At 42.0% G+C, this 21,707-nt stretch overlaps 1 protein-coding gene across 1 annotated transcript in view; it reads right to left on the reverse strand.

Annotated features, from left to right (window-relative positions):
- Nucleotides 1-19,272, reverse strand: part of NTF3 (neurotrophin 3) — a 47,673-nt gene extending 28,401 nt beyond the window's left edge. Inside the window, exon 1 of the mRNA XM_036404891.2 lies at nt 18,928-19,272. Within this exon, the coding sequence (XP_036260784.2) occupies nt 18,928-18,945 (18 nt within the window). The 5' untranslated portion in view covers nt 18,946-19,272. The remainder of the gene's footprint in view (nt 1-18,927) is intronic.
- Between the last annotated feature and the right edge of the window lie 2,435 nt (nt 19,273-21,707).

Raw genomic sequence — 21,707 nt, forward strand, 5'->3', positions numbered from 1 at the left:
TCTGTTTGCACAACACCTCAGTGGAGCTGCTGAATTCTCTGTGGCCTCTATACATACGGTGCCATGAAATACAAACATTGCCTCTGCCTAAACACTCCTTAACAAACACACTGCGAAAGCTGTTTGTGGAGGGACATATCAGTCAGGAATATCCAAGCCTGGGTTAATAAGGGAAGAGCACGGAATCTTCTATGTCTGCATGAGATATGTTGGTGTAAGAACAGCAAAAAATCTGGTAAGAAATCTCACCAATACTTCATAATTCATAGGAAACTGGAGTTTCCTTGGAAAAGTAAAACTGGGGTAAGAATTGAGCACATTTTAAAAACACTAACAGGTAAAAACACTAACTGTAAGCTCCCCCTCTTTGCAGAGTATCAGCTAAGCGCTCTCATAGAAGTCTAGCACATAGCAGGTGTTGAAAATGGAAATGCAATTTCCCAGCTAGGCAGACATCCAATATTTATGAGCCAAGTCTGTGGAAATAGCAAACTGCCAATAGGGACAGAATAATTTAGCGGAAAATCAAGCAAGTTTTCCACTTCAAGAGAATTTGTCATTCACCTTGTGTCCGATCCTACTCCTACCAGTGTCTGAATGTATTGTCTGGTGCTGAAGCAATCCTACAAGACATAAAACAAAGAGATGAGCATTCTCCTGGAGAGAGCTGATCACAGCTATGTAGGTATTTGGCAGACCCAAGTGATGTATGGCTGAGAAAAAGAAAAAAACCCACACACACCTGACAGGGAATCAACCTACTGACTTGCAGAAGTACTTCTGACATTTCCTAGGCAAGGTTTTAAACCCAGATTAAATGTTGCATTCACATTTTGAAAATGCCATAGTTTTGTCAGACATGCTTAGAAACTTCTACCATGTTTGGGTGGGAATCTTAATAAGCAACAGAAGCTGCTCTGAGATCTCTGGAGCAGGGAAATGTGACCCTTGCACATTTGGACTGAGGTCAGAAACAGAACTGCAAATATAGAATGGCTCTGGAGGAGCAGGTCTTGGGCACACCTCCTGTTCAGTCAAAATTCAAGGTACTTGGATTTTGCCTGTAGTTAAGAGAAGAAGAATTGATAATTGCCAGACAGAGGGATCTGCGCCTGTCAACACTCCTAACTCAAAAGTCAACTTCCAAATTTGCTTGAGAATTTCCTGTCTCCTTCTGATAAGGCTCTGTCTCCTTTTGGCAGACTCTCCACACTGAACTGCCAAGCTATGCATAACAAGTCATGTTTCATGGGTATTTGCACAAATTTAGAAACTTGGCATCACCACACATGGCCCAGATATCAGTGGATCAATGCAGAGCATTAAGGTGTAGGGAACTGAATGAATATGTCAAAAATATTAAAATATTCAGTGCATTCCCCTTTTTCCTTCTGTCTGAAGCTCACTCTGTTACAAGACTGGGGAATAGGCTGGACTGAGGCTGAGCTCTTGGAAAAATAGGCCCTAAGAGGAAGAAGAGCTTGAAGCTGGGTCTCTGTAAGGGTGAAATTCAGCTTTGAGAACTAGTTTTAAGTGAATTATGACAGCCCTGCCACCACCCCAGTGTGTTTGTTATTCAGGCAGACATGCAATAACCCCCACAGAGCGACTGCTTTTTTTGAGCTGGAACTTACTCCTGGACAGTTTGTTGTAAGCACTTGGTCAGAGTCACAGCAAGACACTTTGGAGCCTGTTTTCACAACCCTTCATCCTCCTTTCCCTCTTCTTTGAGCTCCTAATAGCTGCTGCCAGCAAAGATTACTGCATCCTCAAAGATCTGCAGGGTCCCCTCTTAGAGAAGGGGAGCAGTTTTGCCACGTGCCTCTTTTGGTGCTTGGTCCTGATCACCTTATTCCTTGCTTGGCTGGATATCCCAAAATGTCAGGCTGTACTGCTAAGAGGATGGGTTTGTCTCATCCTCTCCAAGTCCCTTCACTTCCAAGATGTCCCCATACTTATTTTTACAAATTTACAATAACCACCCTCAGATCAAAGTCCAAAATTCCCTTAAAATTCCCTCATTCCTTCATGAGCTTGAAGGAGTGATTATGGAAAGCAAACCAAAAATGGGGACTGACCACTAGCAAAATGTGGGTTTTCTTTTTTTTTTTGTTAATGAAAAAATAGTTCTATTCTCTCAAATTGTACTTATTTATTGTTTTAAGCAGATGCATCACTTATAAGCTGAAACTCCATAGGTCAACATAAAAGAAATTTATGTGTAAATAGAAAGGTAGTTTGTATCAATGTGTCCACAAAATTTATATTGTGATGCTTTGGAGACAGAGGCCAAAACATGACTTTGCACCTGATCCATGAAAAATGAAGTTTGTTTCAACTGAAATCCCTCAGAAATGTTCTGTTCATCGGAGGAAATCAGTGTATACCCCAAGAGCTGAGTGTATAAATGGAAAAATATAAAGAAATCTAGTTGCTCCCCAAAACAGAAGAAAAAGGGAATGAATGAATAAACAACTGAATGGATGTCAGAGGGCTGTGCTGGGGTTTAGCAATGTATTACTAATAAGAGCCAGTGGAGGAGTATTTAAATATGCAGTACCTGCTTTCTAGCAACGCATTACTAATTACAGCTCAAGAAATTTTCCTTAGAGCATTCATTCAAACTGGTTTGGGTGTGGTTTCATTGTGACACAGGCAGACCACTGCCTGACAAATTCCCACCCCGAGATATTTTCAGAGCAAGGGTTCAAAATGAAAACACATATCCTGGTGAGTTGTTCCTAGTACAACCTGGCAATTCAAACACACATGGTAAAGCTGGTCCAATTATTTTTAAAGAATTTTAAGGGATTTTTCTGTGGTGAGCTCTAGCTGTCAGTCACCTGGTATCTTCTGTGCATGACTTGAAGATTCTCACCTGATAAAAATGCAGGACATTTTCTGGGGGGGTGGGGGGGGGAAGCCCTATATAGCCCAGGGAGAAGGGCTGCATTTTTCAGATGCACACCCTTCTATAACCGGCTGAGGAAAGGAATTTACTCACTTAAAGCTCCATGCAAGTGCAAGTTCCAGCTTGTTGTGGGTGAAGGAGCCTGGAAGCTTTGGTCCCACTCTTCTCCAATAGCATGATTTTAACTCTGAGGGACTGCTGATCCCTCTGAAACAGCTGAACTGATCAGCAACTCAGATAATTGCATTTCTTTTCCTGTATCAAGGCCTAACGATAAACCTTTGAGTTTGCTGGGTTTACAGAGGCACTGAGTAGAAGGACTCTACAAACTGGGCTGTCAGCACTGAAGATCACAGGTTTACACTGTGAAAAAGTGCTTCCCTCACTGCAACATGCAATAAATAAAATTAAACTGGACAACAGATTGATCTTCCTTCTGAAATAGAAAGGAAAGTTGTCTTCAAATTATTTTAGGGCAAGTAACCATCAGAAGACACAAAATTTTAAATAAATAAGATGTATCTGCTCTTCCAGAATTCCCCGTCGTAGAGACAGTCTGGTCTGGCTCCCAGTTGCTTCTAAATAAATGTTAAAAACTAGGTATGATAAGAAAATAGATATGAAAATATTTTTTGGAACAGAAATATTCTTTAGCCATGTGGTTATTGCTTTAGAACTGGGGGTTGTTCAGCCTGGAGAAGTAACTTCATTGTGACCTTCCAGGACCTGCAGGAGCCTACTGGAAAGATGGAGAGAGACTCTTGACAAGGGCCTGGAGTGACAGGACAAGGGGGAATGGCTTCACACTGACAGAGAGCAGGTGTAGACTGGATACTACAAAAAAATTCTTCCCTGTGAGGGTGGTGAGGCCCTGGCACAGGTTGGCCAGAGCAGCTGTGGCTGCCCCATCCCTGGCAGTGTTCCAGGCCAGGCTGGATGGGGCTCTGAGCAACCTGTGATAGCAGAAGGTGTCCCTGCCCATGGCAGAGGGTTGGGACAAGATGATCTTTCACATCCCTTCCTTTTAACTCGCTTTAAATTCACATTTTAGGCTGTCGATTAAAGTTTGGGCTTTTTTCCTTGTTGCGGGGTTTTTAATAATTATTTTTTACATAAAGAAAAACTTTTATTGCAAGGAAATTAGATATTGTCAAGAGCAAAAGAAGCAAGTTTGAAGAAATGTTGACACAGTTTTGATTGTGAAGAAGGAATTCATAGGTGAATTGTACTAAATCTGTACAAACATGGAGGAGAGAACTTAGCAAGGGTCAGAGGTATTAAAAGTCTTCCATGAAATGGGAACACAAGTAAAAAAAACTGTTAAATCATCATCTGATTAAGTAGATGGAGATGCAGAGCAGAAGTCTGATAAAATAAATCTTTTTCTGTGCCTCAAAAAAACTTTGAAAAAAAACCACTTTCTGTGGCTCAAAAAACCTTGATTTTAACCATTAAGGATGGTTTCACTTTCAGTCTTTTTGAAAGAGGAATGCAGGGTTCCCTTAATTCCTTTTTTTTTTGTTGTTGTAGTTCTGTCTAACCCTCACCAAGGCACAGTGCATTATAGAAGGAGAAAAATGAGCAAAAGAAGATCATATGTAAAGCATGAAGAGAAGAAATATGATGATGATAAAATAGAGATGCCAAAGGTCCTCAAAGAGCCCAACCTTTCCTGAAGTCAAACAGACGGGATTCAAACAAGAATTTGCCTTCTCACAAAAATAAGGAATGCATTGAAAAATTACATAAGCAGCAATAACTGGGGGCTTGGTTTTGGGGGCTTGGTCAGAGGTCATAGATTTATTTAATTATCATGGTATCAGGAGAAGAAGAGAAAGACAGTGGTAAAGAAATTTTGAAAGGTATCAGCATTATATAAAGATGAAAAAAATTTGGGAGAAACCTTTTTTTACACAACATATTGAAATCTTTTTCAGGAATTTTCAGAGGAGCTTGTGGACGTCATCTACTCAGATGATGCTGGGGTACAGAGACATCAAACTGAAGGAAAAAAAAAAGAATACTTCAAACTCCTGATTTATATTTAGAGAGATAAAAAAGAGGAAAAATAGCAAGTTGCACAGCAGAAGCAAAACAAATTGCATGTTTTGGAGGAAAAACAGAAGACAATCACAGCTGACAAGGTTACCAAACCACAAACTCATAGGAATATGCAGGCACAGGAGATAATTGAAGACTACAGGCAAAATTTGACAAAAGGCAATCAGACCCAACTTTTAAAAGAAGCATCAAGGATTGCATTATGAGTGGAAAAACAGTACCAGTTTATGCAGCTCCAGCTTTTGGAACAACTTTGCAAAAAAAGAAGAAGTTTTGCAAAAAAGGAGCAAAATTCTGCAAAAGATGTCAAATGAAGGCTGAGGGTATTTACCAAGAAACTCAGTCTGTGTCCATGTCTGAAGAAAAGAAAAATTGATTGGAACTCTTGGACAACTTTATACACACACACACACACACACACACACACACACACACACACACACACATATATATGTATGTATGTTTGTATGTATGTATACATATGAGAGTCACAGAACCACAGAATTATTTGGATTGGAAGGGAAGGGACCCTGAAGATGATCTCATTCTACCCTTCTTCCATGGGCAGAGACACCTTCCACTAGCCCAGCTTGCTCAGAGCCCCATCCAACCTGGCCTTGGACACTTCCAGGAATGGGACAGCCACAGCTTCTCTGGGCAGCCTGTGCCAGGGTCTCATCACCCTCACAAGGAACAATTTCTTCATAATATCCCACCTACATTTTCCTTTTCAGTGTGAAGCCATTTCCCCTTGCTCTATCACTCCAGGTGCCCTATTTGTATTTTTTGGGTACTGTATTATCAGTCTCCTTGATATGCAGATGGGAAATTATTTGCTCAAATGTCCCTCAATATAAACCCCAAAGCAGGAATAGCCAATTAATAATAAGATTAAAACCAAAGGTGCTGTGAAATCTCATAAATGAAATGTAAATAAAACATAATTAAAAAAAGAAAATCTACTCAAAGAAAGAGCAAGGCATCTTCAGTCTTATTCTGCGTACAGTTAGTGCACATATATAGATATATAAATATATTTACACATTATGGAAATTATAATTTCCAATATTTAAAGCAAAAAAGTCAGTGATTCAGACACTCTCCAGAGATCAAACATTACTATAATGATTTCTGTGCTTCAGATTTCCCATCCAAAGGTGCCACATTTCCATTTCAAACTGTTATAAGAACAAGGTCCAAATTACCTATATATAAATTCAATTTAGCATAGTTTTAAAATGATTTGACAGAGTTAATGTACTTTAAGTGGAATCCAGACTGCAATGTGATTGGAAGGTAGGAAAGACCAAGGCAGACAATTTCCTGTGGCATAAGAAGTAAAACTTCAAATTAATCTCTTTCCTTTTTCTGTTCAGAACTGGAGTTTTCAAGGTAGCTGAACAATTAGGTGCAAAAAGATACAGAAAAAATGGCTTTGCAAAATCATTCATCCTTAGTGTAATTCAGCCTTTGTTGAGACAAGGTTTTGATGTTGATAATTGACAAAACTGGGCTGGTGATGAACAAACTTGACACCTGGCTCTTTTCATACTGATCCTTCAGTCTTTCCAGATGGCAGAGTTTACTTCTGTTCCCATCTGTTCCTTTTCAGTAAGGAAAAGGGAGGAAAACCCAAAATTGCTAAAACATTTTATGGCTTTTAGAAGTATCTCTGAGGTTCTTTTCAAGTCCTTTGCTCTGGACCACATTCCTGCGGAAGGCTGGCAATGACCTACGATTATTTGCCTCAGATCAAAGGTAGGATGCCAAGTTTCATTTTTCAGATTTGGTCTGACATAATTCATCTGGATGAGAATTTCATGGATAGAAAAATTGAGAGAGCTGGACTCACCACACCAACACCTTCTTGTAAAAAGAGAGGAGAAAACAAGCAAGGAAGCAAACAAACAAGCAAGAACAGTATCAGACTGTGATTAGATAATTTTTGACAGGTCAGAGCAGAATTTAGGAGAAAGCTTTGCTAGTTTACAGTTGGAAAACTGTCCCTACATTGAAAAAACCTTTTTTAATTTTTTTGCAGACAGAACCACTGTCATTCCCCTGGCTATTGGCAATAGTTTCTCTGTTGACTTCTCAGGTCTTGACTCTGGTCTAAATTTTCACTCCCTCAAGATGAACTTATTCCCTGGGGCTTACATTCTTCCATGTAAGTGGGGTCAGAATTAGGCCTCTGTTAAGTTAGTTATCTCCAGAGTTAGCAACTGGCTGTTCAAGAATATTCAGCAAGAGGAAAATAGAAGCTTATGGATGGGAAAAGATGGAAAAAACCCATAATGAAATCCATCAATGATAATCTGCCAGGTAACCAGAAAATAATTTTAGATGCTTCTTTGTAGTTTATAAGTTTCCATGTATTGATCAAAAAAATAATTTATCGGAAGAAAATTCAGAAAGCAATTGGAATAAACAAATCTCCCTAAATAGCCATACATATTTAGAATGTTTATGAATAAAAATGAAAATAATTGAATTTACGGACCTGGCTGAAGGAAGGTTGTGGTGCCCATGTGTACTCTGCTCTGGTAAGATCCCACCTGAAATTTTGCATCCAGTTCTGGTGCCCCCAACAGAAGAAGGACATGGAACTGTTGGAGCAAGTCTAAAGGAGGCCACAAAGTTGATAAGAGGACTGGAGCACTTTGCCTATGGAGACAGGCTGGGAAAGCTGGAGCTGTTCAGTCTAGGGAGGAGAAGGGTGTGGAGACCTCACAGAACCTTCCAGTATTTGAAGGGGATACAGGAAAGCTGGAGGGGGACTTTTCATCAGGAGCTGTAGTGACAGGGCAAGGGAGAATGACTTCAAACTGAAAAGGTAAATGTAGGTTAGATATTAGGAAGAAATTGTTCCCTGTGAGGTTGGTTAGGCCCTGGCACAGGTTGCCCAGAGAAGTTGTGGCTGCCCTGTCCCTGGAAGTGTCCAAGGCCAGGCTGGATGGGGCTCTGAGCAAGCTGGGCTAGTGGAAGATGTCCCTGCCCATGGCAGGGGGGTGGAATTTGGTGATTTTTAAGGTCCCTTCCAACCCAAACCATTCTGTGATTCCTGTAGAAGACCAGGAAGATTTCTGATTCCAGTCATCCTAAAGGATCATGTTGGCCTAAAAGCAGCAGGAAAAAGGCTGTAGCTTGGTTCATGTGCCTCACCAAGCAGTCTGGATACCTGAGAGGAGCCTCAGGGTGTTTACATTGACCTGGCAGAGCAAGGGACTGTCCTCTGTGCTCACCCTGGAGGTTTGCTGGCTCATACACTGCTGTCTCTGCTGCTCCACCAGAGCTGCTTTACACAGCAGGATGTCTTAACAGCAGCCTGCAGGGTGTCTTTGGGTGTCCCTGGAGAGCTTTGCACTGCTATCCAAGTAGAAATAAGGTTGATTATCCTGGTGCAGTTTTGCTAATAGATTGGAGAATCTGGAGACTCTCCATGAGAGAAGGTGCAAGCCTGGTAATTTGTATGGAGTTACCTCCTGGAACACTGTCCAGGTTGCTGCCAGGATACAGACATACCCACCATCTTGAGGAGATGGTACTGAGCTTTTCAGAGAACAGCAGGATTATTGAGGTTGGAAAAAACCTCCAGATCATCCACACTGAGTCCAGCCTGTGACCAAACACCACCTTGTCACCCAGTTTAGACCACCGAGTGACAGGTCCAATCATCCCTTGGGGACCTGCAGGGATGGGGATTCACCACCTCTCTGGGCAGCCCCTTCCAATGCATGACCACCTTTTCCATTAAGAATTTCCTCCTGATGTCCAACCTGAACCTCCCCTGGTGCAGCTTGAGACAATTTCCTCTCATCTTGTCCCTTGTTCCCTGGGAGCAGAGCCCAATCCCTCCCAGCTGTCCCCTCCTGTCAGGGAGCTGTGCAGAGCCAGAAGGGCCCCCCTGAGCCTCATTTCCTCCAGGCTGAGACCCCCCCCAGCTCCCTCAGCCCTTCCTGGTGCTCCAGACCTTCTGCAGCTCCATTCCCTTCTCTGGACATACTCCAGCCCCTCAATGTCTTTCTTGTAGTGAGGGCCCCAAAATTGGGCCCAGGACTCAGGTGTGGCCTCACCAGTGCAACCTTTCTTTTGAGAAAGAGCTGTTCTCCAAGAACAGGCTATTTATATAAAATATTTCTGTTACTTTCAACAATGGCACGTTTTATTTTCACTTTTTCCTCAAGGAATGCCATCACAAAAAGGTAATCGCTAGAATTTAACTAAAGAAAAAATAACATTGAAGCCAAACCGCTTGTCTAAAATGGTCTCTTGCCAGCTGTCCTACTGCCACCCAGGACTGTGTTGTTGCTAACAACTTGTCCATGGGAAAGCACTCAATCCTGTAGTAATGAATGGCACTCAAGCTGAATGGGGGATGGTATGAAAATTTTAAGTGGAGTGGTAGAAGCCCAGTCATTTGATGAATTTAAAATTAGACATGACAGAGCTTTGAAGAATATTCTATCTGGCTGGCTGAGATCTTAGAGAGACAGACGGTATTAGGAGATATTAGACTGAACTAGAGATGAATTTTGTTGGATTTAATTCTCCAGTGCTGAGGAATTTCTCTTTGCCTCCTGAGCCCAAGAGTCCCCTGTGAGGTAGAAGCATCATGCCCTTGTTTTCTCTAGGTTAATGTGCTTCACTGGCTTTGTCCTTGTAGCTCCAAGTACCAATTCCCTAGTCTGTGGATGGCTGGTGGATGAGTCAACAAGGACACAGGGTTTTGAGCAAGGGAGAAGCCTGAAAGGTTTTTAAACTTTGGTGTCCACAGAGACTTAGTTGAGATTTATTAGAACAAGTGGGGAATGCTTGGTCTCTGAGCAACTGACAAATTCCAACAACAACAACAAAAAAGGTATTTGTTGCAATTTTTCCAATCAAAATACCACTTATCAAATATAGGCATATTCTCTCCCCTTCTCTGATTTCTATGGCTCAACATACTAAAATGCTTTGGATGTGCATTCATGGTTTAAAAAATCCCCAAAAACAAACCCCAAGACACAAATTTAAAACAGCCTCACAAATATTAGTAAGATTTCCTGGGTGCAACTGAGAGGAGGATTTGACCTGCAGTCAGGTGGGTTTTTTCCATGTTTGCCCTGATCCTGTGTTAATTAGAAATGCATTGGAATCAGTGGAAGTGCTGGTGTCAAACCAGAGTCATGAAAGGCATAGTCTGAACCAGAGGTGCAAAGAAAGATTGAGGTAAAAAAATGAACTCATCAAAGGACAACTAAATCAATAAGATTTGATAACAGTGGTTCAAAAAAACAGATGATGTTGAAAATTATTCAGCTTTTATTTCAGAGGAATGAAGCAAATGAGAACCTCTGGGGAAAAAAATTGACAGGAAGATTTCCTACTAGAAGAAAGACAGGAAAAAAAATCACTGGATTTTAAACCATTTCTGTTTCCGCAAAACTCAAACTTTTCCAAGGGAGACCACTCCCTATCCTAGCACATGTGAAAAGCAGCTTTAGCTTATCAGGGCAACATTTAACTCCATGAAGCTTTTGTTGATTTTCATTTTGTTTTAGTAAAACAACAACAACAACAACAACTCCTCCCCAAACTCATCTTGCAGTAGTATTTAGATTGTTTCTCTTTTCTCAGAGCTTGTGATGGTTTGTCTTTCAACAGGAAAACTAAACATATTTCCTGATTTAAAGACTTAAAAATGCAGTTTGAACAGCACAGGAACACAGAAAGGCAGTTTGAACACAGACATTTTCTCTGAGCAGGAAAAAAGTCTCTACCCAGATTAATTAATGCATACATTTTGTATATATTTTGTATAAACAAATTAATACTTTGTTCTAGTTACATCTGGAGCATATCTAGGAAGAAAGACATATTGAAGCAGTATTTTCTAAAGGTGTCCCTATATGATGAGATGGTTTCATCTCCATCATAAAGAGTTTTACTCTGTAGAAATCATAGAAACATAGAATGGTTTGGGTTGGAAGGGACCTTAAAAATCACCTCAATCTGAAAGTGTTAAAGAGTAGAGCTGAAGTAACATGAAATGGGAGAAGGAACAGGCTGCAAATGGATGGAAAGAATGGAAAGGATAGAAGAAAGTGCTACATAGAAGGACAGAGGTTTGTTAGAAAAATGCAGAAAATAACAGATTCAGAGGAGAAAGGCCTAAGATAATATGTCTAGGAAAAATCAATTCAGAGCAAGTGAATTAAATGTTAGGGAGAAAGTTGGAAAGGTATAATACAGAAAATTAGTCATGATTTAAACAAGGAATTAGTGCTGGATTTATTAGACTGAAGTTATTTTGCAGTAGAAGGGAGACACAAAAGAGAAAAATAGTGAGTGCAAAAAGTCAGTGGATAGCAGAAGGCAGGCAAATAGAGGAAAGAGGTCTCCTGGTTTTAGAACATCACTTTTATTCCTGAATGCCTTAGTTTGGGCATTTTGTTTTGCCACAAGTTTTGCCACAAAGTTTGGGATGAAATTGGGGGAAGTCAGAAAACTGAAAAAACATTATTAAGAAATTCAAAGAAATGCTTAGAGGAAAAAAAAATCATATTAACCCTGTAAGAAAAGAATGAGCTTAAACAAAGGACAGCTTAAGTAAAATATATGAGGGATATCTTTAGCAAACAGTAACAAAGAAGGAAAGTTGGTCATGATGTTAGGGGATCTAAGTGGGACAACAGGCAAATATGGATAAACAAGCAAAGAAAAAACACCTTTTTAGGAAGATTTTTTAATGTTATCTGCAACATCCATTTGGAAAGCCAGTCATGTAAAATCTGACTGTGCAAATTGTTTGAGAAATGAGTGGAGGATATCGTTTTACCTCTCACAGGAGCTGAAAACACTGAAGTAGGTAAATATTTTTTAACTTTTAAATGTACAAATCCAGGAAAGGCCCCTCAGCACATGAAATGATGCCTCCCTCTTAACAACTCTGGTCTCCATCAGATTTATGAGGTCTATATTTGGACCTAAAGGCTAAAAGTATCTCATCTTGGTTTGGAGCAGAAACCAAATACTGCCCAAATCCCATCTCTGGAGAGGACAGAAGTTGATTTTGTCTTGCAACTGTGTCTATCTCCTGGGTGAGGCAGAATTCACCAGAGAGGATGCTGTAATCAAACTTGTCTAACCACAGAGCTTTTCAAAAGAAGTGGTTGGGCTTAAATGTCACACTCACAACCTGAATTCATGTAGATACAAAATACTTCTTCCTTCTGCAGCTCTACAATTCCCTGCGAGTTACCTCTGACTGTATAGATTCAGATTTTTGGCAAACATGGTTGAATTTTTTTAAGGCAATGCCTAGAAATATATATTTTTGAATTAACTAGATTCTTGCATGCTAACTCAGCTACTGTATGATTAAACATGTAAAATCTATAGAAGGGTCAGACTCAAAATACAGGAATTTATTGCTGGAATGTATGAAAGAGCAACTGAGAAGAAGCACATTTATTGCTGTGGTTCCATTATGGGCAACATGCACATTGGAAATGCTGGAGAAGTTGATGCAAATCTTACCCTGTGGGTTGCAATCCTTCCAGAGTGTTTTTATCACCTCTGGTGTAGGTTTTTTTAACAGATAACGCAGATAAGTTATTTAACAGATAAGTGGACTTTGCTCCACAGAATGAGTGGATTTTCATGGCTACAGAAGCTGCGACTCCTGCTCTGCCTAATGGAAACATGGAACAGCCTGTCATCCTTCCTGTGTGCCTTGAAATGCAGCCACCAGGCTCCTTCTCTGGGCCTGAGATGACAACCAGCAAATTCTGTTTCGACATGCACAGACACGCAGCCTTCCCTGATATGGCAGCTTGGTCACGCAGTCCCTCAGGTGGGAATTCCACACACAAACCCAGAGGCCAAGCTGGAAAAGACTCTTCCTCATGTGTGTGAAGAAGTGGAGAGGAGACGGAGGCAGGGAAAGATCAGAGAGGGAGGAGTATATGGTCCTGCTGTGATCTTTCAAGTGCTTGCTGCCCTGAAGGAAAAGGCTACCTTTCCTGGCTTGCTTGTAGTGTGTGAAGGAGAGGAGACTCTGAACTGAACAGCATGCTTGAGTGAGGTTTTTTTAGTTCCTTGGGAAGTGCAATCTCCCTCGAGGTTTCCTGTAGAGGACTCCCCTTCCCCTATGGACTTAAGGCTTGTGATACAATCAGGAGCATAGCTGTGGATGTTGCTCCTAGCACTCATTTCACAACCTTGAAACTACTCCATATCCACCCTTAGCACTTCTCTCTTCACACACACATCCATCTGTCCCCTCAGAAAGTGACTGATCCCCCCATCCCTCACTGACAGATGCATGAAGACTCTCCCACACAGCAACAGAGGCCATCCCCCTCCATCAGCCCTTTCAACTGGCTGCTCCTGGACACCACCAGGAGACACACACACATGGCCAGTCAAACATCTGCATGGATAACCAGATGTTCCAGCCCCTTACAAGCAGATTTCTATGGCTGTGTCATGGCTGCAAAGGATGCAGTCAGGCACAAATGCCCCATGTTCTCCACACTGAGCACAGCTTGTTCACTCTTGCTTTGTTCCCTTTCCTGCCACAACCCATCGATCCCTTTCTCTTTTCTCAGCCAGATGACAGGTTGATGCCACTGTTTGATTTTGATTTTCCTAGTGCAGGGAGCAGAGTGGTCAGAGGTCAGGGGAGCACTGGTGGCAGTGGGCTGAGCAGGCTGTGTGGTATCAGCCCATCTGAATTCCAGTGTCTGAGACTGCATCTCCCCCTCATGGACAACTGCTTCACCATTCCCTCCACCCACAGCTTGCCATGGTGGGAAGTTCACTCCCAGCAGGGAAGAAAGGTCCTTCCCACAGACTGCAACCAGCTGCAAAAACTGCCAGGAAAAATTATTCTGCTGGACAGCTTGAGCTGGACTCTGCAGTGAGAAACCAGTGTAAAATATGGGACAATGGGTTCCCAACACAACCTATGGCTACATGAACACTAATTGCTTATCATTTCACAGGCTGCTTGCTTTTATTTTACCAGGAATTTTTCCTTGCAATGAACAGAAAAGGGATCTATGAACCATAGTCCATGGGACTGATGTTATTTAAGGTCTGGGCTCAGTGGCTTCAACCTTTACATTTAGAGATTCTGTGTGATCAGACTGACTTCCTCCAGTGCAAGTTCCACAGGATTACTTACAATCTTCTCACCAGCTACACCTGCTATGGGTGGAAACAAGCACTTCCCTACTCTGTGTAGAAGAGCCCAAAGTCCTAGGTGAGCCACACAATTTGAAGATGTTTTTAGACAAGATTTGAAGAACAGCTGTTGTCAATAAATGCAATTGTTTTGAAGGGAAGTAAGTTCCTAGTGCTTCTCTCTGACACCCAAGATGTATCTTATGTTTTCAACCCTCAACCAACTGCACATTACTCCAGCACTGCTTCAAGCCATGGAGAAAGCCAGTGCTTTCCTCTTTCCTACAACTGACATCTGTAGTCCTTCTGTGTGCTTCAGCCCAATGGTTGTTCATCCAAGAGCCCTGTTAACTTGTCCCAGAGAAACCTCTCTGCCCTTTGTGCCCTTTGTGCCCTTTCTGCAGTATTCAGAGGTTTTAACGTATGAAAATAAAGTACATTGGTATGCTTCTGAATGAAACTGGTTTAAATATCATAGTTAAATCTACTGGGATTTTCTAAGGATTATTCAGCACTTCATAAAAAGTGGCAAAAAACCTCTAGAGGAGAGCCTGCCTGCTGTGCAAGTCATGCAGAAGGCAGGTACATCTAAAGCACGTCAGATCCTTTTGCTACCCACGCACAAAACCATTTTCCTGGTTAGTCATCCTTTCCTACCCTCCTTCTCAATGCAAACATTGCTTTCCTAGCACTCACGAAACTCACCCCTGGTGGTGGCCTTATGTAAGTGATTTCGACAGGGAGAGCTCTGCCACAAACTGTGGACACGTGATGCTCCACTTAGCCTCTGGTAGCCACCCTGCACGTCAGCATGGCCTCCTGGGTGGCTCTTTGGGACTTCCACACGGGCCTTCATCTCTTACAGAAACCCAGGGCTCTTACACACTCCTCAGGGGTTTCAGCTTCTTCCTGGATTGTCCTCATCACCTACAACTCTGCCAGTCCCATAAGCACCCACCAAACATATTCACCCCTGTCCCTTGTGCATTCCATGTATCCATGTGCCTATCACCAAGGTCTGTATGGATTTACCTGTGCCCTTGCACTGAACTCCCAATCTACTCTCCTGTTGCACTGCATGCACCTAGGGCTCCTTGCACACTTAACCTCCCTCACAGCAAAAGGCAGATAATGAGAGATGCCTTAAGCCTTCATAAACTTTTTCTCACTCCTCATCACTCTTCCTTCCCCCATAAGTGGTTTTCCTTCTCCCCACACCCAGGTCTGCAATTATCACCTGTACTTCTTCCCTCATTTCCTTTGAGCATGCTGTGTACACAAATCTCTCTTATCAGACACAACTTTTCCGTCCCTTCACCTTCCTTTGCACAGTCCTTGCAAGCAGGCACAGCCTGACAGGTCCCTTCCTCACTCTCACACTGCTGTGTGTCAACCCACACTGAGCTCCTCACCCCTCATAACAGGAACTGTCATTCCCATCCATTTCCACCTCATGCCCTACAGCTCCCAACTCCACTTGCCTCCCCACACACTTCACACTTTACTTTTGGCCTCAGCACAGCCATGTGGCTTATACAGCCCTCCAGGTAGTTTTTCCTCCCATTCCTTCTCCTCCCACCCCTTTATGTCTTTAGCCATTTCTCCACCAGCACATTTGTTCCATTCCCTCTTGCTGTTTCACTCAGCCAGTACCTACCACAGAGATATAAACACAATTGTTACGTCTGTTGCAACAGAAAATCGTTCCTTTTTTGTTCGCGTATGTTCTCCTCCTCCCACAGTCTTCCCATTATTCCTTGCTTGCTGTTCCTTGCCCCAACTGCTTCCCCTGTAACTTACTGCCTATTCTTTCCCTGTGTTGCTCCTACTCCCCAGCAAAGAGGCATCCCCAGTTCTGCTGAACAAACCACTGCACCTTTTCACCACTCCCTCTCTTTGCCTACTAAGAAACACACCCCCGAATTTCCCTTCACTCTCTGCTCTCGCCTTGTATCTCCTCTAAACCACCTCTTTCCTAGGCATTACAGAAAACATAGGTCTTCATTTCATCCTCATTCATGCTTCCTACATTCCTTAATTTTTCCTCATTCTCATGCTCCTCAACACCTGCCATGGCTTTATATCTTTGCTGTAGTTCATCCTGCCCCTGTGACTTCCACTCTCTTGAATTTCCTTCCACCACTTCCCCATGGCTTTTTCCCCAGTTCTGTCTTTTTCTTGCAGGCAGGCAGCACACTCCAGCAGACTTTCAGCCTGATCTGAAATATCTCTAATTAGTTATCCCTTCACATACTTACAGGACCCTTTTTCCCTCATCCCCTCATCACACCCTATCTAATTTTTCCCTCTGTGTTCCTGTTCTCGGCACATGTTTCCATCACCATGCAAGCCTTGCCTTTCATACTCTGATACCTTCCTTGTAAATACATCCCCATATCTATTTCTTGACAGAATCAAAGGTGTCTCCTTTTGACGCCCCCCACAAGCATCATATAGCAGATTATTTTCCATACCTTTCTCCAAATAGCTAATACTTCACATTTTAACTCCTCCTCCAAACATCCTTTGTGCTTTCACTTTTCTCCCTCCAGTCCCACTCCATACTCAACCTCCCCCTTGCAGACACTACCATCCTTGTATGTCCCTTTCATATCCTCACTCAGCCTCCAGCCTGTACCTTTTCCCAACTCTCTCTCGTGTTACTTCCTCTTGTGAGCTCCTAAACTTTCTGCCACCCACAAAGATCCTCTTTTTCCAGTTGATGTGCAGCAGTTTCCCTTTCAAGCTGACCACCTTTGCATGTCACACCTGCCTTTATTACCCCAGTGCACAACAGTGAACATGTAGCACTTTATTTCTGTGGTATTACACCTTCCCTCCAGTTTTTATATACCTTTATATGCACCATTTCATTTTTTGTTCCCTGAAGAGAAAAACATTCCAACCCACAGCAGAACAATACAAACAAAACCAAAACCCCTTAAACCTACGTGTTCTGCATACTTCAACATGTACACAAAGCACCCCCCTGCTGTCTCGGCTGGTACCTCCACTTCTCCCCATGTTTTGGCTCCACCTGCAATCATGCCTGGATTTTGTCCCCCCACCATGCTCAGACACAGAGTCCCTGGTATTTACATATGTATCTCAGACCAGTCTTTTTACTACCAGCAGCTGGGACCATGCTGAACTCTTCCATTCTCTCATTCTCTGCTGCTCTGCTTTTGTCTGGCAAGGCTTTTTTTTTTCTTTCTTTTTCTTTTTCTTTTTTTTTCTTTTTCTTTTTCTTTTTCTTTTCTTTTTCTTTTTCTTTTTCTTTTTCTTTTCTTTTCTTTTTCTTTTTCTTTTTCTTTTTCTTTTTCTTTTCTTTTTCTTTTTCTTTTCTATTAGATTTTCCTTTTCCTTCCTCATTTATAGGTGCTTCTTGTGCCACTTCTCTACTTGCAAGCTTGCACATATCAGGTATTTCTGCGCCTGAAAGTGCCTCTCCTACTTGTCTGGATATTTTCCTGAAGGCACAAATGCAAAGGCAAAACTTTACATACCATTTGCACTCCTCATGCAACAAATCACATGAGCCTGAGAGCAAAGAGTGTTTTCTAAAAGACTAGCTCACAACAATCCTCTGGACCGTATAATACACATCCCTGTCTATTTAAAAAGGGGGGGGGGGAGAAGTAACCCCTCACACATACACACACACACACACACACACACACACACACACACACACACACACACACAGAGTCATCTCTAAATAACTGGTTTTGCAATATAGGAACCAGACAATGTGCACATAGCAGACCTATTCAATCCAAAATATCCATTACTCCAGATACTGCATATTTATAGTTATAGCTTTTATATAGCTTTCCCATTTATTTTAATGAAGGATTAAGAACTGATCAGAAAACTATCTAAACCATTCAAGGACTTTTTCCCCTCTTGGCTAAGAGCAGTTTGGTGTCTCCATAAGGACTCGCCAGTAACTGACGCTTCAAACTGCATTTCAGCTGCTTAGATGAGAAACAGCTTTCTATTTTGCTCTCTAGATGTGCATCTCTGTTGATTAGTTGCCTACTGCATTCCTAGAAGGTACTCAACAAACGCTGGAAGCTGCAATGTAAGAATAGTTTCCCTGCTATTCCAGCACAGAGTGAGTGTATCTTTTTCACCTAGACACAGATGTGCAGGGAATCTTTTGATCTCCAGCTCTTCCCACAGAATTTAGTGTTTGGGTTTGAGGAGATGGAGGATTAATTCAAAGGTCATGAAGAGGGTTTCCAGTGTCTGGCATACACACAAAGTATGAAAGCTCCAGTGAAGCTGGTTACCTGTGGTAGGCAAGGTCTAGGAATTGGGAATTTTGGCTTTGCTTGTCACGGGCTCTAACTTTGCTGGAGGGCAAGCATGCTATGTGTGCTGAGGCTGGTTCTTGCAAACCACGGTCAAGATTTTCAATCCCTTTTGTTCCCAATATCCGAACTTGCTGGTCTCCCTCTTAAGACAAAACCTAAAGTCTCCTTTGCTTTTTCCTCTTAAATCACATTTCCTGTAGCACCTTGCATTTCTCCTTCACCACTTTCTTTCCAGGGACCCAAACAACAGCGTGAGGAGCAGGAAGAGAGGGGAACCTCAGGACTGAAGCAAACTATAGGGCAAGTAGGGGTGAGGGAAGGAGGAGGCACAATGGGAAAGGCAACATTTGGGACACATCTACCCCTTAAAAGACTCGCACCTCCTCCCCATTATACTTCTTTAAAGGACCCCCCCCCCGCCCCGCTCTCTTAGGACCCCATTAGAAAATGTCAAATTTCCCTTACCGTGGTAGGAGTAACCATGGCATCCGTGTGAATGTTTCCAGAAAAGTCGACATGAAGAGAAAGGTGGGTGTAAATATGTTCATTCAAAGTCCCAAAGTTGGTCTGCTTGGGTTGTGGAGAGTTGCTCTATGGGAGAGGAGCCTTAAACTCTGAGTCCTGTGAACATAATCTGCTCGATTATAACAAACCAGCTCAGCCAGATGGCTCTGTGCTTCGTGGATTAACCCCTTTATTGCCACACTTTGCTTTCCCTACTTACCATTTATAACAACCTTGCATGGCTGGGGAAATTCAGAGAATGAGACATTTTTTTGAAAATGGCAATACTGTCTTAAGGTTCTTTTCCCCTCTGTGTGCTCTAAAAAAACATCCTGTGCCTATTTTATTTTCCTTTTTTTTTTTTTTCCCAAATCCAATTGATGGCTTTATTCCTCTTCCTGGCAAAACCTCTTCATATTATTAAGAACATTATTAGCACTAGGGAACATTTTAGAGAATTCTTTTGTTAAATCACCACCATCCCTTCCAGACTGCGATTCTCAGCAGATGAGTATTTTATTGCAGGAATGTCTCCGTGTTTGCACTCTAATGGTCCATCCACTCCCCCCTTCCTGCCCCTCTGTCCCCCACGCTCCCTCTGTCTCCCACATGCACACACATGCACACACTTTGTTCACACTGCCAGCATGTGCTGCTATTCCTACCTGTGTTCACAAGTCACTGTAGGACATGTCAAGCAGGTGAACTAGAGACACGGAGCTACAGTGCCGCAAGCCCCTGCTCCGTTGTTCTGACTTCCCTTTTAATGTTTTTTTCCAGTTATTTGCAAATCTTTGACAAATTTATTTCTTCAGTCAGTATTTCTGTCAAGAAAGTCACACGCCATGACACAAAAAGAAGTGCTGGGGGAAACACTCACTGTTAAGAACAGACTTTAGGATGGATTTGTGTACAGTTCCTCCTCTTTTGACTTGCAGATTTGTCCATTAAGGATGGCAAGTGCCAAAAACATGGAAAGTTCATCAGCAACCAGCAGCGACTGGTTCCCAAACTTTTTATTTAGAGAGATCGCTCACAGAGATGGCTGATAAATTTAGCTGCATGCCTCTAAGTCTCTCTCTAAATTTACATGCTTAAGTCATCTTTCTTTTCTGTTTGATTTGAGCTTAATTGAGCAAGTCATAACTATAAGAACGTGGTCATATAAGATACGAGGTGACACTTTAAATCATAAGGGTCACCAAATTGTTTCCTTAAAGAATACTTTTACTAGCTCAATAAGTTTTTTCTGTTCCTGTTTAACCATGGATTTTTTCTCTTTCCCTTCCCTGTTTAAAGATAATTAGCCCTCTCCTGCTATCAAAGCTTTGTACCATCTCCTTTAAGACATTTTAATCTACCTGGAAAGTTGTCACAGTTTTATTGAAATATTTACCACCATAGATTGAAATACAGACAATGTTGTTAGTTGCAATTGTCCTTTCTCTGGAATTTTTCAAGCATAAAGTGATCCCATTTAGAGGATTCTGCAATTTAAATGGTCCTGTTGAGGGGATTCCACAATTTGTGTCCGTCTCACAAGTTCCACCTTTCTCACCCAGATGGAGAATAAAAGTCATCTTCCACCACCACTTCCTAAGAATTCTATACTAAAACTTGCCGCTCTGTCAAGTTAAGAAAAAGCAAACCAAACAAAAAAACCCCAAACCCCCCCTCCCACTAAATAAACCAACAAACAAAACCCCAAACCTCCTCAAACTTGTGTAACTCTAGTTCCAATTGTTTTTGTCTCACCCTGTTCCTGAATGCTGTTTCCATCTGATTTAGAGCTTTTTCAGCTAAGATGAGGGAACTCAAATTAAATCCTGTGCATCCCCCACCCAGCCCAAGCACTGCATTCAGATCTGAGAAATACCTAAAATGTGACTCAGCTTTTAATCTACTGAAGTAGACAAACAGTGCTAGGAATAGAAAACTGTCCTGTGGCTGGTGAACAAACGTTCCTCTGAAGGTAGGCAAAGGGTTAAGCCACTGAAGGCAGCCCTAGCCCAGGAACTTCACATTTGCAGTAACGAAAAAAAAAAAAAACCACAGAAAAAAAGAAAAAAAAAAAAGCAGCAAAAGAAGAAGTCTAGGAGCAAATAGAAGCAAATGACCTGGGCAGAAGGGCTGCCTAGCTCTGATGGGAGTCAAACCTCCCAAAGTTTGCATAAGTGGAGGGGTTTTGCCCACTGTCTGGGTCTGTGGGCAATCAGACCCCTTGTAATTTGAGATGTGACACCTTAATCTCGCCAAATATGTGTGCACTGCAAAAAGCATTGTAGACAGCCTGTTTTCCCAGCCAGGGAAAATGGAGACGTGTTTGGTCCTTGCCATTTTCCAACCTTTCCCCTACAGATGTTTCTGTTGTTCTGAAGCTGCTTCTTTCTAGGTACATCTTCAGCTGTTATTCTGGGCGTGGGGTGGTTGTTTCCCTCATGTTAACCCTTAGAATAGGTGGGTTTCTTTCACACTTTGGGCAGGTTTCTGAATTCTTAATAAGAAGCAATCCAGCTCCCAAATGGTCACCTTATTTTAACTGTCACCCTTGGATCTGAGGTTCTGACATGGAAAAAAAAAGGTAAAAATAAAAAATTAAAAAAAAATTAAAATATTACTTTGAACAAGTCCTTGTTCTGTCTTGAAGAATCTGAAACATTGCTCAAAGCATGCTGGAGAAAGTAATCTTTGAATTCTGGGGATTTTAATTGGGATAATTACAAGACATTGATCTGATTAAT

The sequence above is a fragment of the Molothrus ater genome, chromosome 5 (genome assembly GCF_012460135.2).
Source record: "Molothrus ater isolate BHLD 08-10-18 breed brown headed cowbird chromosome 5, BPBGC_Mater_1.1, whole genome shotgun sequence".
Classification (NCBI taxonomy): domain Eukaryota; kingdom Metazoa; phylum Chordata; class Aves; order Passeriformes; family Icteridae; genus Molothrus; species Molothrus ater.